This window comes from Larimichthys crocea, chromosome III (assembly GCF_000972845.2).
Source record: "Larimichthys crocea isolate SSNF chromosome III, L_crocea_2.0, whole genome shotgun sequence".
In the NCBI taxonomy this organism is placed as follows: domain Eukaryota; kingdom Metazoa; phylum Chordata; class Actinopteri; family Sciaenidae; genus Larimichthys; species Larimichthys crocea.
In genome coordinates this window covers 12,981,934-12,996,922 of record NC_040013.1, presented here as the reverse complement: position 1 = coordinate 12,996,922, position 14,989 = coordinate 12,981,934, and the positions used below count along the sequence as shown (strand labels likewise).

At 38.8% G+C, this 14,989-nt stretch overlaps 1 protein-coding gene across 33 annotated transcripts in view; it reads left to right on the top strand.

Moving 5' to 3' along the window:
- Positions 1-12,136, top strand: part of LOC104918691 (neurexin-1a) — a 239,659-nt gene extending 227,523 nt beyond the window's left edge. For 28 of the 33 annotated variants that reach the window (XM_027272888.1, XM_027272825.1, XM_027272878.1 and 25 more), the window contains one exon: positions 10,190-12,136. In XM_027272888.1, coding sequence (XP_027128689.1) covers positions 10,190-10,494 — 305 coding nt within the window. In that variant the 3' untranslated portion in view covers positions 10,495-12,136. The remainder of the gene's footprint in view (positions 1-10,189) is intronic. The other 5 variants (XM_019270208.2, XM_019270207.2, XM_010730523.3 and 2 more) reach the window with 2 other exon arrangements.
- Positions 12,137-14,989: the final 2,853 nt, after the last annotated feature.

Sequence of the window (14,989 nt, the reverse complement as noted above, 5' to 3'; positions counted from 1 at the left end):
ACACAGACCCATGATGCTGCAACACATCTGATCTGTAATAGGAGGCTAGTTCGGGTGCATATACTCAGCAGTAGAGCTCTGACAGCTGAATATCACTGTGACTACGATTACAGGCACACATTAATGCGTCTACTTTGAGGTGCTGTTTGGAAAATTGGTAAGCAAAATATAATGTGCCAAGTGCTTTCGCTTCCATGTGAGCTCAGCTCACAGAATTGTTGTATAAAACCTGACATTTTGCTTAGCAGACTCACAGACTCGCTGCATTTTCTGGGGAGGGGGGATAATGTTCACTTAAAGGCCAGGATGAAGTGTTGGCTAATCATGATGAAAATATAGATGTGGGCTCTGGTTATGTGAAAATAGTCTGATGAACAGTCTGTCGAGATGGCGGCTGGTGCTGATTTTCAAGTACCAACCAGTTTTTTATGGTGGAAGTTAATGGAACAGGTTGTTGCCGAGCCGCATGGGGTCAGATGGAACGGATGTCTCTTACCTACCTGCTTCATTTCATTGGCGTCATGCAGGCCATTGATGGAGGGCAGCTGCTGCATGGTGACCCATATCCAAGGTTACATCCTGCAACTGCCTTTGTTCATCATCATTTGGTTTTTCCTCCCCTGAGCGGACATGCTATAGCTGCTAGTCCTCCATATTTGTTCAAATTAGCCCAGTCAGATTCTAGTCACCAGATCTGAAATTATACAGTTGGTTGGGATAAAAAAGAAAAGTAAAAAAAACAAAAAAAAAAACATGTAATGTCAATTTAAATTTTAATTAAAGGAAATTACTTCCTGGCAGAGCGTTAGATGACAAGATTCATTCTGTTCTCATGTCTGTACAGTAAATATGAGGCTATCACAAACAATAGCGTAAAGAAACAGGGAAACATAGCCTGGCTCTGTCCAACACTTCTAAAGCTCGTTAATTAACATGCTATATCTTGTTTTGTTTAATCAGCACAAAAGAAGAAGTAGTGTGAAAACAACAATGCTCTGTTTTAGCTTTCTGGCTAGCTGTTTCCCCCTGTGTCCTGTCTTTGTGCTTATCTGGGCTAACGGGCTGACAGTTGTAGCTTTATGTGTACCATACAAATATAAGAGTAGGATCTATCTGACTCTCTTCCAGAAAGTAAGCATATTTCCCAAAATACCTGAAGGGTATTTATGGTTAAGCATGTTGAGTAAAAGCTAAAAATATAAAATGATGGTATTGTTTTATTTCTGTGTTGATATATTGTTGGAATTAGGAGGAGTGGAAATAGGAGTTGAGTAATTTTTCTGCCTTTTAAAAGGAATAGTCAGTGTATCATGTTAAAATTATACCCCCTTAATTTTTTACCGGAGAACAAATCCACTATACATCATGCTGAAAAAATAAAGGAAAGCATAAATAAGTTTACGCTCTTGGTTTCAGAATACACAATGTCTCTCCTCTGAACTCAGAGTTCTCTGATCCCAGCCTCTCGTGTTCTTTTTTCTTAGTGCATTGAAGTAGAGTGATATATCCTAACACTGGCTGTATCAGTCGGATGTCATTTAGACATGTTTACACAGGTACATCCACCATAATTAATATAATGTGTAGTCATGTAAAACATAATTGATATGAAAGAAATGGGTTCCTTGTCATATGCAAGTGAGTTCTGGTGTATGCACCTTCCTACATTTCACAAATAATCTCAGAGTGTTTTTATTCCCAGCTCCAGCAGCCCTTCACTGTGGATTGCCCATAGGCAGGTTAAGGTTAATCATATCTAGTTTCCTCTTCACTCTGTGCTCTCTCATCTTTTTCTATCCTGGAGCATTCTGCAGTGACATTAGCAGCTACTAATGTGTTTGACATTTGCTTTAATAGATTTAATTTATGGATGGGGAAACAATACACAGAGTAAACCAATAAATCAAACGACAAATGAATACTCTCTTTAACCCAATGGCAATGACTAGAATGTACCCAGCAAGGGGGTAAAAAAATTAGAGTAAATTATTGTTTTAAAAGTAGCTGTGAGATTAATGAAACATTAAGAGCACTGTGCTGGCTTAAGAGGTCACTGCCCACATTTAATAGGTTATTCAATCATACCCAGCTGGAGCTCCGAGTGTGTTCATTCCATCCTTTGCTGAACAGTAGCATGCGCCGTGCATGCCAACAGACAGAGACGCTTTAACAAATGAAAAGCCTTCTGAAGACAGGAGGCCCAATAAATGTGATCAGTGCTCATGCCTATCAAACAACACTGATGACCTACAAGCATCAAGCATGCTCTTTTGCAAAACATATTGCTGTTATTACTGCCTACGTGGCCAGTTTATGCAGACAATGTTGCCATTTTTGTTTTTCTGCACTCTTTCAGTGAGGATTATGCCACCAAAGTCTTCTTTCTACAGTCTATTTTAAATTAAGTGTGTTCTGAGAGAAAACAGGATTTCACACTCACTGTCAGTCTTTCTCTTTACTGATCCCGCAATATTTATATTTTTCAATTATTTTTATTTTTCTTCCACACATCTTTTGGGTGTGCTGACATTGATGCTAACACAATGTGTCTGTTTATAAGCCTAAGTAGGCCATGAAAGACTTTGCTTTTCCAAGAAAGGGAAGAATCTGAGCCAAAGGTCAGTTATGGTAATGGTATAAGTCAATTGGGGGCTGGAAATATTATGCAATAATTCATAATTGACCAATCTGTAAAATGATTTCTAAAGACACAATTAGATGCATTTTTATTAATTGATTTTCCCATCTAACAACCATAAAAAAACCTTTGTGCCCTTTTGTAATTATGTTGTTTTGAGGATATGAATATGTCTCCACTTCTGTGTGGTGCTAAACCTCTTAACTTTTCTCTTTCAAGAGAAATGGGCATAAAAACATTTGTGATCACTGGATCAGCTGTTAGTTTGATTTAAAAAAAATATTCTTTCATATAAAGAGATACTGAAGAATAAGATAGCCTTCACATTTTATAGACACAGTTCACAGGACAGTTTGTGTCCAAATGTTTCAATAACACAGTATCTGTCTGGGGTTTAGATGTGATTCTTGAAGCAGAAGACTATTTTTGTGCAATCTTGTCAACACAAGCTGCTGTGTAGTTATAGGCCAACCGTATGTATCACAACTGGAGTTTAATGAAGGGATGAACTCCAGGCTCGTCCCTTCCAAACTGAATAGGCATGACATTCTTCTTTCATCCCACCTCTTTTAGTGACAACCCCCAGCCCCCAAGGGCAGAGACTTAAACTGTCTCATACCTTTTACTGTACTAATTCAAACACCTTTTAATAATTCTCACTTGGACCCCATTTCATGCTCACTCAGCTCTCTGTTCATCATCCACCATCAGCAAGAGAAGAGCCACTTCAGACTCACGCATGCATGCTGTCATCAGGCATACTGCCACATGTCACAAGTACAGGATGGCTTGCATCATTTCTCGAGGACACACAGATAATTAAAGAGGGAAGAGGGATTTAATAAGTGTTTTGGCTCTGCTGCAGTTGATACAGTGACCTGTCTGCAGACTGATCCCCAACTATATGACTGTTTTGACAGCTTGTGATTATGGCTGGATATGTGAAGTAAGAAGATGGTATAACACTAATCTGAGTGAATAACAGCAATGTGTCACTGAGCATGCCAGCAAAGCCTGGGTTGCTCTGAAGGCACCACACAGCCACACCTCCTCAAACTCTCAATGATGCACGATACACTGCTCATGTTTATCAACTGTTGCAGGTTGCAGAGAGCTTCACATAAAATCCTTTCATTACCTTCTAACTAAAAATAATTCAAAGTCTTTGGATTATTTTGATTGATACATGAACTCAGCCTTGCTATTGTGCGTCTTTTTATGAAAGAGCATTGCACTCTACAAAACTCTTCCTGGACCATTATGTTAATGAGAGGTCAAGCCCAGGCTGTCCATTCAATATATTCTAAGTAGTCCTGGTTGCTCCATTACCTCTCAACAAGCCTCACACGCACCTGAAGTAACCCCTCGTCTCCACTCTTCATATTTTCCTTCATACGTGGCCCCCGTCAACCTGCTCACCCTGTTACAAATTACAAAACAAATGAACCCTCTCGCTGCAGACAAATGAGGAAAAATAGTCTTTGAAGAGGACCATTTATTCAAATCCTGCCTGACAGTGTGGAATCTCTGATCCCATTCCTCTCCTTGAGCGCACGTGGCAAAAAGAAGTCAGGCAAAAAGAAGGGAAATCACATCAGGCTTTTCAAAGGCTTTTAAATGACAAGTTCCATTGCACCAATGCTAATATCTCAGGGAGGCGAGCTCATGTATCCATACTGAAGAATCCAGGTTGAATTAAGAGAAAAGAGGCTGTCAAATAAAACCTGCAATAACCAGAACATTGAAGCCAAACCAATCTCTGTGCTCATGTCATTGCACTCTTCAGTGCCTCTCTGTATGGCAAATGCAATTCCTGGCCAGACTGTTTCATTTTCTTCACTAACATTTATGGATCAGGGTCATATACAAACTCTATGTTCCCCTTTTACTGTTTTCTTTGTGCATGTCTTTCAGAGGATTTTCAGAAAAGGATTTTCAGGCTTGGTGAAAGCAAATGATTTGTGACTAAATGACTGAAACATTAACTGTTGTCCTTGTGAATAAAGCAGCAAGGACTTTAGGATGGTCTGGGTGCGATACTGTAATTTAAGTCTCGCTATGGGATGAGACAGAGAGGAGAAAGTTATTCTGGCAGCTTTTACACAACTGCAATCCTTCAAAAGTTAACCCCCCTGAGTTTAGCTCTATCGTTTCACAAGTGCACCCCCGCCATGCCGCCATGAAGCCAGGCGCCACTTTAAGGTCATTTTCTCCATGTCTAATTTTACCCTTGGGTACGCTCGAGTAGAGCGTATAAGAGCCGCCATCATTTTAAACACTTGTTTCAGGCGCTATTTCTTTCACAGTTTATGTGCCTTCATTCTGAGGTGATGGAGTGCTAATGAACAGACAGGCAGATGCATTTTGACTGAGATCTTATGAGGCTCCCGCGAAGGCCTCATGTCTGTCACATTACTTTGCCCAAATCCAACTTGAGGGAAAGGAGGGCACAGCCGGACTCGTGGGTAACAAATGAGCCACATCATCAGGTGTGTCTGTTAATCTTAGAGACTAGGAAAGATCCCTGTGTGCCATCAGGTGGCCATTTGATAGACACTGCTGAGACTAAATGCAAGCTAATGAGCTGTAATGAATGCAAATCTTTTTGGACAAAACATGGCTGTGTCAGCACTGTGCTGAATGCAGTGTTAATCCTTTAAGTAGTGGTCAGTCCTCAGCTCTCCTTGTTAAGATATTAAATTGGATTTTGCAGGAAAAGATTAGAGTTTCAGCCAGAAATCTTTCTGTGTAAATGTAAAATTGAATTCCTGGATCACAGAGCTACCAACTATTTTTTTTATTTTTCAATAATGAAAGGGAAGTTGTGGTCAGATGATTGAAGGTTTCCAAATGACAAAGTCTGTCTGTGGGGAGCCAATCAACAGATTCAGGCAAGAGGAAATAGCAAAGTCCAGAACTGTAGGTGTTAGATCACAAGAGGAGGAACAACACATCGTGGTTCTGTTACCACATGACTCACTACTGATACAGCAGACTAAGGCCACCCGCCTCCTGAACTCTTCTAACTCACCTTGCTGTAGGAATCAGCTGAAGTCCCATATACAACCCTCAAGTGCCACATCGAGAGCTCTCTCTTCCATCAACCCGCTATGTTATCTACACTTTCAACTTTTTGACCCCGAACAAAGGATAGATAGCAAATATGAAAGTAACTCAGCGTTAATGCCCGCACAATGGCTTTCTGGGGAAGAGCCGTGTCAACCAGTGGCTTTTGCCCACAAGGCGAGAGCATTCTTCACACCTGTCTGCAAGGATAAGTGAGCTTGTCACAAGCAGAGCTAATCTGTTGCAACGCTCAGTCACACTCAATCCCCCAGTGGTACTCTCTGCTTGTCCTTGAATGTCTGCTGGCATTGGAAGCATACTTGGACCGCTGATCAGTCTAACCATGGTAGAAAACATGTCAATGAACAGTAGTAGCATCTCCTCTTCTGGCAGACAGCCTAGAGGACTTTTGCCCTTTACAGTTTACACTTTTTCATGCCCTTTAGCCTGAGATGATAAAGATCTACCTAAAATAGACACACGTGCAATCTGTGGTGGGTCATTGGCTAATATTACACCATTCAAAGCAATGTTTGTCTGAACATTAGGCTATCACTCGGGAAGAGAAATTAACGCAATAATACTTTATCTCTATAGCCATCAACACTGAGTGAGGCACGAGAGAGAAACAGTGAAGAGGCTATGAGAGACATAAGGAGCACTGTATTGTATTCTGATATTTTGCATTCTTTCGGTCAAGTGCTTCTTCTAAAGTAATAATATAATAATAATACATTTTATTTCATAGGCGCCTTTCTGTCACCCAAGGACACCTTACAATAAAAGAGAGTAGCCAGCAAATAACAGAAACAAACAAAAATTATATCAAATTACAAGAATACAACATTAAAAACAGGTTAAAATAGGACAATGCAATTGAATCAGATAGAAAAGCCAATTTTAAACAGGTGGGTTTTAAGTGCAGATTTAAATTGTGAGAGTAAGTTGATGTTCCTTATGACGGGGGGTAAAGTGTAGCATCCTCTCAGTATTTCAAACATTATTGTACAAACATTAGGTGATAACAATAATTATTGTGAAATAGATGTGTAGATTTGTCCAAAGAGGGATGATGTGTAATGTTTGCCAATTGTAATTGGAAATGCCTACTGCACAGTTTTAGATTTTGAGATCTATTTTTGGTATTCTACAGACATCCTGCAATTCCAGACAGGTATTGGTTTCCTTTCATTTCCGTGTAATGAAAATCAAATGGCAGACTCTTGAAACTGGAGTTATCCTATCCGTCACAGTGAACATCAAGTCTTCATTAATCTTTGTTAAAGATGCTCTTTTTCCAGAGCATAAAGGAGTGCAGACATACCATACTGCATTTCCAAGCAGTGATATGTGTTGCTCACTGTGATAGATTCACTCAGTTTAAGAGAGTTTCAAATGTCAGCTAATATTATCGCATTGCAAAGAAATCAATGGAAGCCAATGGATGCCTGGCAAAATTCATCCTAAAATCTAACACAAATGAGCATGGTTTGCAGCATGGTTACCTTTTGATTTAAGTATATAGGATAAAACATTTCCACAGTCCTTTCAATTGGAATTGCAATACTGTAGTTGGATATGTTTACTGAAATCTGAAGGACACCTTGACCAAAAAATCCCAAAGAACTATATTTTCATTTATTTTGTGCGTGTTTGACATTGAGGGACTGCCACAAAAGTAGTATGTAGGATGGGATGTGCTGTATCATCGTATTAATTCTGCCTGTCCTTCACGGATCAGGGAGAAACAACCTTTCTATACAACGAGAACAAGAACTGCCCTCTATGCTCATGGAAGTTAGTCTGTCACAAAATAAGGGTTTGATTGGATGAGACAAGGTCATGACGAAGAACATCAATAAGACCAAAAGTTTGTTTTCCATGTCTTTTTCTTTTCATGAGTGTTGTACTCTACTATACTGAGTTGTAGCTTAGGAAGGGAGTTAGTTGTGTGGAAATATTACTATGAATGGCCCGGATCAAATGTTTGAAATAATGAGGGACAATCTCACCATTTTTGTCTTTTAGAGTGAAATTCCTTTTTTTAAAGCTTGGTCGAAATTAAAGCTGAAATGTTCCCAAAAGAAAAGAGTACTGAGAAAAGTGGGACAGGCAAAATGAAACATGAGGGATGGCACATGTTAAATGGCTAGTAGGGTCTGTTGGTGAGCCTATTCCCATCTCTTAGCCCTAAGTTTCAATATATAATGAGTGTTCATTAAATCGGTATGCTTTATGCTGGAGTATAGCATCCCCAGCTGAATGATGGAAGTTTTCACAAAAGTTATAAATGTTATAGAAAATGTGTGGTACTAGAGCTCCTACACAGTGATTTGTTGTCAGTCCTGACAAATTATAAGCATTGTAGCCTTGTACTCTTCCGGTAATAACAGACTGCACATAATAAGCTTATATACATCTCAAGCTAAAAATGAATCCCTGATAAAGTGCAACAGGTAGACATACTTAACTTTTAGCTACAAACAACATTAATCTTAACCAAAGTAGTCAAAGCACACACTGTAGACAGCTTTAATGCACTGAATTTCACCCTAAAATATACACTTTAATAGCACAGGAGATACTAGCAGAGCAGACTGCTTATTAAGAATTACAGAATGGTGTGCTTGACCAAATATAGTAGTCTTGCTAGCTTATGCATACCTACTTAGTAAAACTATGAAAATACATTGTTAAACACATTTGTAATTAAAATGCTAACAAGCCTTATGCCCTTATCATCAACATGCTAAACAAAGTTTTCCTTGATTTTGAAAGACTTTTATGACGTGCTTCTATACCTTGCACAGGATGATAAGTCTTTATAATAAGGAAAACACATGAAAAAGAAAGTTTAAAAAAGTATAAAAGACCATGAATATGAAAGACTATACAAGGTCATTTACAGTAAGTAGGAAAGTGGTCCATACATGTATACTGCCTCAGAGTACCACTTTCCCATTGTTAAAGTATATTCAGAGCATCACTCTGTAAGAGTGTTTCAGCAGTCTGTGGCCAAGGACAAGGAGCAGCAGCAAAGTGGAATAATGCAACGCTTGCTAGATACATTTAACATTAACTGTCCAGTCAACGCAAAGGAAATGAGTCAGACCTACACGTCAACAAAGCTATTTATGTTGCTGTTGTCATTGTTTGTTTGCTCAGTGTAAATGCAAATCGATGTGCGACATCTTCCCGTCAACACGACTATGATCTGAACTCAGCTGTAAATCCCTCAAATATATATATTTTTCTCCCCAATCCAGTGGAACCAGAGTGCTTTCATTTCCAAATGTTAGTGTTGAGTGTTTGGATTTCACAAATGCAACAAAGAGGGCTTAAGCAGAAATGATGACTGCTACAAAAACACACAGAGAGAGATGTGCCAGGAGGACTGAATAATATCAGGGGGCTGACGTGTTTTCTGAATATGCTCCGTTGAATGGCACCATCTCAGAACAGAAGTAGGGACAGCCTTTGGCAAAATCTGCTGAGTCAATTGAAGAATTGTTTCTCTGTGAAAGATTTATTTTCACAGACTGTTGTGTTGCAGTCATGCTGCTTGAATATATAGTAAATGTTGGAGATGGTGGTCTGTTCATTCATGACTGTGCTGTAAGACATGTTAAGAGCTGTGAGCTTTTTAACTTTACTTCTTAATGAAACATACATTAGTCTTCTTCTCAGCTTTGCTTCTTATTGCAAAAGTCTCTTTACACTAAAGTGTCTTACCTAATCCAGTAGTTCAGTGAATGTCATCAGAATAATATTCTCCAGAAATTCAAATACTGATAGGCAAAAGATTTGACAGGTAAAATGGCATGCACTTAAGGCAAAGTCTACTATAATGTCCTGCTCCTACATGTATTGAAAGCTCTAATAGATACTTTACTTATACTTTATCTTGAGGGTGCTGCGGAAAAGACTGTGTGGCATTTCAAGAAAATTTCTTGAGTATTTTTTGGATTCTGTGGCTGTCAAAGTATGTAAAAAATAGTCTTTAAGAGTTTTATAAGAAAATCCACGGAGGTATTTGTGTCTCATTTAACTCTGAGGGTATTTTTGACAGTTTCAGCTGCATACCACTTGGATTGTTAAAGGACTTAAGAATCTGATTCTACATTTGTATAAACCTATTTAAGTAAGGTAGAATAAATATGCCTGGGCCCACTTCACCCTCACCTTGTCATGTTATTTAACATCACTAATGATGTGACATTGTTGTCTCTACACTATGTAACTGCTTGCACTTCTGTTAGGGCAGGAAAGCCAATCCTATCAGCCAACATCTACTTTAAGTTTCAGCAACCTTGAGGCACGATGACTGTACTATCATTCAACATTAAGCTGTATTATTGATCCACACATGCAGAGAAGAAATGCATTCATTCACTACCATAAATAAAGTTATAGTAATAATGATGAAATGGAAAAGATGGGGAACTTAGTCAATTTGTGGTAATCATATCTCCATCTCCCTTGCAGCCAATCCCACTGGCGCTGGACCAAAGGGTTACCCAGGCACGGCGGATGTCTTTCGGGAGTCCAGCAGCACGACGGGGATGGTTGTTGGCATTGTTGCAGCAGCGGCGCTGTGTATTCTCATCCTACTCTATGCTATGTACAAATACCGGAACAGAGATGAAGGTTCGTACCACGTGGACGAGAGTCGCAACTACATCAGCAACTCAGCGCAGTCCAACGGCACGGTTGTCAAAGAGAAACCAGTGAACACCGCAAAAACCTCAAGCAAGAACAAGAAGAACAAGGACAAGGAGTACTATGTGTGATTGTCAAAGCTTTGGTCTTTGCCTGACCAACTTAAACATTTATTGAAAAGACAAATCAGGACATCGACTTGTGTACAGTATAATAACAAAGATGAACATTATTTAGTCATTTTTTCCTATAAGACAATGCTCTGAAAAGTAAGTATGAAAAATGAAAAAATAACTTTCTTTAGACTCAAACACTCGAGACAGTGGACAAGATTTACTGTCCAGGAAGAGACTGATGGAAAAATGGCTCTGGCAACCATATGAAAATTAACTGAATACATATCTAACATGTCAACCAAACAACATTAACCCATCTGTGACTTGTTTCCTTGGCCAGGATAATGTGATCTAACTCCCTTGTTTCTGGTAAACAGAGGAGCGCAGATGCACTTTGCAAAGGGAGATTCAGCATTACAAAACTTAATGTTTTCATTTACATTGCCTGTGTTTGTGTTGTTGAGACTTTTTCTACAGAAAATGACACAATGCATAAATAAATACATACATAAATACGCCAAACATTTACTGCGGATGAAGAGGGAAAAAAAATATCAGGTGATGGTGAATTCATAGACAAAAAATATCCCTGATGGATGTCCGAGGAATCAGCCAAAGTACACACTGAAGAGGCAGTGATGGCCGGCAAAGACTAATACCTGGCTGACTGAGCTGCCACAGCGCAAAGATGAAAATGGATGGCAGTTTCTCATGAAAGACTACCTTTTAAAAGAAGAATATGTCCATTGTGCCAGTAAGAAATCTGGAGGCCTTCGTTTTCACATCGTGTGAACTCAAAGGAGAGGGTTTCCTCAGAGTCATGGGGATGCCTCAAGAGGCAATCAATCGGGAGCCATGCACGCAAAATTATCTTATTACAGTACATATGTTTATATACAGTACAACCACATCTATATGTGCTTTCTGGACTGTGACAAAGTGGTGTTTTATAGCCTGTTGTATAGATGATGCAAACTATAACTGCTCCTCAACCATTTTTGAATAAAATTTAAAAAAGGACAAAAAGAAGACATAAGTGTTATTAAGTGTTGCTAGACATAGAAGACTTTATGAAAACATCTGCATTATTTTCAGTTGGATAATGATTTGATTCTCCCCTGTTTTTACATGTGTTCCTATATAGTTTTTATACAAATGCCAACCTGAGATAGATGATCCCGGACCAGTAGTAGCCTAACCGTACCCAAAAAACTGCACAAGGCGTTGATTGCGTGGCATGACAACTTGTGTGGCTCTCTTTTAAGGATACTGGTAGAAACACTGCCTTCCTCCTCAATCCTGACTTACATGAGTGAGAATGAAGACCAAGTATATGATTGATGGTGATGGTGGTGATGATGATGATGGATGACGATGATGATTAAGATAAATTAACTTGCTGTGTGTGTTTCCAAGTGGTATTAAAAGATTGTCCAATGTGTGCTTGGGCTGATGCAAAACCAGAGGAGAATAGCTCAAATAAGTCTCCGTTTCAACTGTTCTGTGTTTGTTCTGTCATTCTGTCAGTCAATTCTGCTTTCCAGAGACCTGTACTTGGAATGAGTATGAGGAAAATGACCATGAACTATACAGTAAATGATGATTATAAATTCTCTTTGTTCGCTTCTCTTTTATTTCTTCTTGGGTGTTTTAAGTTCAATTGTAACTCTTCTTGTACTAAAAAAATAATAATTATAAAAATAAAAACTAGTTTTGAAAAATCAAACGAATAATATATTATCTAAGTGAACTTAAGCCAGTCTATTGAGAAAAAGTATCAGAGAGACATGCTGTTATTTTCTTTTTGTCATCCAGCAAACACCCTTTACATCCTTTAAAGCACAGCACACACAACACAATGCCTGTAGCTAGCTAAAAACATTACATTTTAACATAGCAAAGGATCATTTCAGCACACAATGTCTACCAGAGAAATGAAAGGGCCATTGAATGGTTTTTTTTATATACAACTCACAACAATCAAACCAGGCTTTCCATACCTTAGTTAGCTTCATCCTGTATTGGACCCACAATTCTCCCATTCATCCTACTCATGCTGCGTCATCTCATATGGCCTGTATCCACTTTTGTCGTCTATGTTTTCCAATTCTGCAACTTATGACCCAAGAACTTGAAAGCTTTTTGGGTTCTTTACCCTGTTGGTAGTGCATCCCACACAGCAGCTTTTAGCTGTTGTTTACCAGCAGACGGAAGTGATAAGGAGGCACCTTCATGCAATACAAAGTCAATGGTGTGATGGATTGTTTTCCCCTCCAGTGTAGGTGGGACTTAATTGCACTCTGTCTCTATTGTACTCCAGTAACATTGTCTGACACAGTTGTCTGACAGCTTAAAAAAAAAAAAAAAAGATATTTTTCATTCCACATATTCTTTCTTGTCAAATACCTGGGGCCTACATTACCCACAATGCAATCCAACTGGCAGCAGTTTGGTTCAGGTGTGACATGCTTGTAGCCTGAAGCAGGTAGCCTCAAGCATGAGGAGTGAGCTACAGAGTTCTGGGAAGCTCTTTCTAATCCACCATGACATAACTCGTTGATTTGTGGACAACCATTCTGAAACCTCGAGTTTGGCATTATGGATGTTTCCATCTTGGTCAGAAATGAATATATTTGGAAAGTGTGCAGCTGATGGCTGACAGACTGTGAGTTGTGCTGTGCTTTGTTCTGACTCTATTTTGCCTAGTTTTAAACACTCGTATTACTGCTACAACAGTTCACTAAAATATGTCTTTGAAAACTTTAATATCTGATCAGCACTGCCTAGTTTTACAATTGGATCTGAGTTTTTTGAGCCGACTGGACGAACCTCTCAGAATGACTTGTCAGTCACAAGCTTCATCATCTGTTTTACTCAAAATGGGACCATCATTTACAAAAATCATAAATCATAAATCAAGTGAGATATAGGGCAATTTTTAAATAAACGTTGGGTCCACTTCCTGAACCCAGACGCTCTGTCCACTAATTAGTAGTGAAAATGCTTCAACTGGCCCTAACTCAAGTGACATGACTTCATTATTCGATTTTGGGCAGCTTCCACTGGAGCCACAGCTTTATACAACTTTTGTTTTTACATAAGCAGTACTAGTCCAGTTCCACTTCAGGTATTAATATGGATTTAGCTGGTTCATCACTGTTCTTGTATCATTTTGGCTCTTGGTGTTGACAACCATCCATGCATTATATTATATATAATCAACCTAGATGCGTCACATTCATACTAAAACATTTAGACTCGATTGTACATGTGAAGATCTAACAGAACAGCATATTGACAGGTGTTCTAGTTTACAGCTATCCAAAAGCTTTACATATTGCATTTATGGAACCCTGGCTTTGGTAAAATGAAATAAAAAATAAGTAGGCCTAAGAACACCTAAGAACACCTAGCCACCAGCATGTTCATATTTATCTCAGTGCACCTTATCAGATAAGTCATTGCCATGCTTGTCTTGCAAAATGAATTTCTAACACTGAGCTATTACTTGACTTTAAATTGAAGTTGCAAACTATCAACCTCATAGTAGGAAGTCCTAAAAGTATAGTTATAGCCCAACAGAGGATCAGATACAGTACTTGACACTGAAGCATCACTCGACATATACAGTAAATCTCTATGAGAGTGCAATAGATAAAAAGGTAGTGCAGTGGTACTTGTTCAACTGAAGTATTACTTCTGACTTAACTTTTTTTGGTCTGTATGGCATAGACGAACATGAACAAACACCAAAGGTGTGATCGCTGCATTTAAACACTTCTAGTGAGCAGATGGTTCCTTGATTGTCTCAGCTCTTCATCGGCTTTCAAATGTGATAATGTGTGATATGTTACTGATCTCCATATAGAAATGGGGAATTTCACCAGAATATCACATCCTGCTGAAGGAAAAAGTTAGATTCACTGTTTTGCTTAACGGAGCAGGTTATACTGACTCCTGAATGATACACATGAAACAGCAAAGAAAACAGAAGCATCTATTGGGCTGCAGTTTTAGAGAGAGATGCCACTGACTGCAAGACCCAGGGTATTTGTCTGGCAGAGACAGAATATTTAGTTATAGTTCAGTCCTCAAACTCTAAATTGTGAGATGACAAAAAAATCTATTAAAATAATAACACAATTGTCTTGCAGCTTTTCCTCCCCATGTGTAGGCTACTGTATGTGATAATGTTTAGACTGTATACAATACTTGATTTAAATGTAATTTTAGGTATGTTTTTAAAATGAGTATCTTTACACAAATGTTCTTTGTAGGCTACATTTATTCAGTAAATGTGACTTCCAAAGACTAAAATCGGCCCAGTGTTTCAGTTATAAAGCTAGTGAATGTGGTCTACACGAGCTGCAAAGATGTCCTAATGATTGGTTTAACATGATGTAATTCTGGGACTAGATTCTTTGAAGGCTGCTGGAAACCGTCTGACTTGACTGCAGTTTTTTGTCACCTCCTCTTTCTGCTGCTGCCTGATCTCATCCACTTTCTGGGC